The sequence below is a fragment of the Gekko japonicus genome, unplaced genomic scaffold, assembly GCF_001447785.1.
Source record: "Gekko japonicus isolate JY-2015 unplaced genomic scaffold, Gekko_japonicus_V1.1 scaffold33, whole genome shotgun sequence".
Classification (NCBI taxonomy): domain Eukaryota; kingdom Metazoa; phylum Chordata; class Lepidosauria; order Squamata; family Gekkonidae; genus Gekko; species Gekko japonicus.
In genome coordinates, this window is record NW_015174272.1 from 1,151,227 (window position 1) to 1,154,053 (window position 2,827).

General features: G+C 53.9%; 1 protein-coding gene across 1 annotated transcript in view; it reads right to left on the minus strand.

Annotated features, from left to right (window-relative positions):
- Window positions 1–98: 98 nt before the first annotated feature.
- Window positions 99–2,827, minus strand: part of NCKAP5L (NCK associated protein 5 like) — an 18,946-nt gene continuing 16,217 nt past the window's right edge. Inside the window, exon 12 of the mRNA XM_015423660.1 lies at window positions 99–2,218. Coding sequence (XP_015279146.1) covers window positions 1,982–2,218 — 237 coding nt within the window. The 3' untranslated portion in view covers window positions 99–1,981. The remainder of the gene's footprint in view (window positions 2,219–2,827) is intronic.

The window sequence follows — 2,827 nt, forward strand, 5'->3', positions numbered from 1 at the left end:
GACGATTCTTCCCCCTTAAAAAAGGAAAATTTATACACAAAAGGATTTTTATTACTGTACATCATTTAACTTGAACGTGAATTTAAGCCAGTCCCCTCCTTTTTATTCATAGCACAGTCTTCCTTTCAGTTAAACGTAGTTCTCTGTCACCACAGCTTGACAGCCTGCTGCCAGGGTCCTCTTTGATAACAGCCCCATTGCAGGCAACAACTTGTTTCAGGAACGGTTTTCCAACATCCCGTTTCCCCGTGTTAACAGCTGCAGAATTGTGTGCTAAGTATGTGAATTCCCCCCAATCATGGCCAAAGTGCTTAAAGCAGAGATGGCGAGGGCATAGCAAATCCCACTGTAATTCTAGGAGCCTCGTTCCACTGAAGAGACCGTCCCCCATGTTACTACATCATCCTAACACCTCTGTCTGCTCACAGGCTGGAAAAAATTCCGTGATTCCCAAACAGGACCTGAAGTGTGCCTTCAAAAATTAAGCCACCTGGTTGGGTGCAAGTGCAGCCATCTTACAGTGCGCCATTAGAGCAGAGAAACCCCATGCAACATGCCACACACAGGCAGGCGGCTGTGTCGCCAAAGGGAGTTCTTGAACAAGACAGAAAAAGGTGCGCAGCACGTCAGGCCCCGAACACCCCACATTCAATCCAGCCAGGAGCTCTCTTTTCCCCTTTATTTTCTGGGAGAGCAAAGACAACAAACAGCCTCATTTACACAATAACTTATATAAATAAGGAGAGCAAAAGACATCTTAATTTTATATTAAAAAAAAAAAATCAAAAAGGGACAACGAAGAAGGTCTCCTAAGGAGAAAGGCCTGTACACAGCAAAATAGCACCATTGGAGGAAACCGACAAGGTTCCCATCGGAAAAACAGGGAAAGGACAGAAGAGGTGGCATGACTGTGCGGAAAACTAAACAGCAACATTTACAACTTAACGTTAAAAAACATTACGTGGAAGGGGCGGGGGGGCCAACAGTCCATCCTGAGCCCATGGTCGCTCTAGGACCCAGGGAGACCTGATTTAAGGTAGAGAAGCACCCGAGCTAGTTGGTCGCACTGGGAAGGAGGAACCGTTCCATCCGGTTGGAAGCTCAGTCCCAGCAAACCGAGAGACTGCTGGGAGGTCACAGTGCTGGGAGGAAATGGGGTGGAGACAGCAGCCTTCCAAACACTTCTCCTCCTCCCCCCCCCCTTCACCGCCACCTTCTGTTTGGTACGCTCCAGCAGCCATGGCTCTCGAACACAAGGGGTGGATTGAAGACATCCCCGTCCCCCACTCCTCATGCCCCTCGGGAAGGAAATCCTGAATTTGGCAAAGCCCAATGCACTCTCTGACTGTCGAGAAGCAGAGGAGCTTAAGTAATACGCTTAGGCAAGAGTTTGCACAACCAGTGAGGTAAGAGCGAGGCAGCTTTTGCAGAGGCAGATACGGGACGTTCTCCTTTCCAAGGTCTGCTCCTGCTCCCGGCCAGCAAAAGAGACACCAGCCCCAGGATAGCTAGCTGGTGGGAACTGTGGGTGGATGTGAGTTCCCCAGGACGGCCTGTTCCTCAAAGGAGACTCCCCCAGCAGCCCAGATGCCTGGATCCATCCCTCCCTGCGGTGAATTTACAAGCTCCATGAGTTGGCCAAGGGATGGGCAAGGCAAGACAGATCCCACCCGGGACCCCTCCTCAGTGCATCAGAAAGTAGCACAGGATCCGTAGCTAAGCGGGAGCAGACACAATGGGACCGGTTCCTGTCCCACCCACCCCTTCTCTCCAGGTGCCCTGGTTAATAAAGTTCCCTGCTTTGGGACAGACAGGAGTGCTGGGTGTGGAAGACGCATCGTATTCTGGTGCAGGGCCAAGATTTGGTTTGGGAGACTCGAGCAGAATCCCGGAGGCAGAGCTGGGCCTTCTGGAGCACCAGGCGGGGAGCGTGTGGCACCGTAAGCCGATGCCCCAAACTCGGCCCCGTCCCCAGCCCTGCTCAGCCCTGGCTGCCACAGGAGGACAAGCTGTCATAGAGAGAGTCACTGAGGGACTCGGAGTTCTCCAGGCCCGGCTGGCCTTCCGGACCCGTCTCCCTGGAATGGGCCTCTGTGCTGACCTCTTCACCCACGTCGGAAGCGCTGGGAGTGCGGCTGCTGCTGGTGCTGAAGGCCGGCGAGGCCTGAGGCCCATCCGATGAGGTGCGTCTCCTCTCAACTACGCCACAAGCTGAACCCTGCAGAGACAGAGAGCAAGGAGGCACGGCGGCTTAGCAGCCTCGCTAAAAGCCTCAGCCAAAAAGCCATGTGCCAGAGACACAGAAGCTCTGTCAGCACAGGCGAAGCCTTGGTCCTAGTTCTGATCAAGATGTGGAAAATGCCCCCCTCGCACAGTCGGTTCCCCTCGAAGAAGCACCTGCACTTGCTTCAGTCCTCCCTGTGTTTTGCTCATCAGTGTTTTGGGGTGGAGTTTCAGGACACACAGAGACAAGAGGGCTGCAGACCAGGACGTTATGGCCAGACTTTTAAAAGCCCCTTTTGCTCTGCCACCGTCCCAGAAGCAGGGCCCTACACTCAGTGGCCCCCTTTAAAGAAACTCCATATACCGAACCCTTCCAATGGAAAGGCTCAGCACAAATCTGCCACTGTGGGCACTACCACAACTCACTGCTGGTGCTAGCAGAGCTTCGCTTCACAAGGCCTCCGGGCATGGTGGAGGCCTAGCAGAGGCCCCCCCCCCTTGGCAAGGCCCAGATGGGGTCCTCCCCGCCCCCCAACCCCGCTCAGGACAGAGCCCCAATTGACACAGTTCTTACCACTGCAGACCCATGAAGTCCCTCCATCCT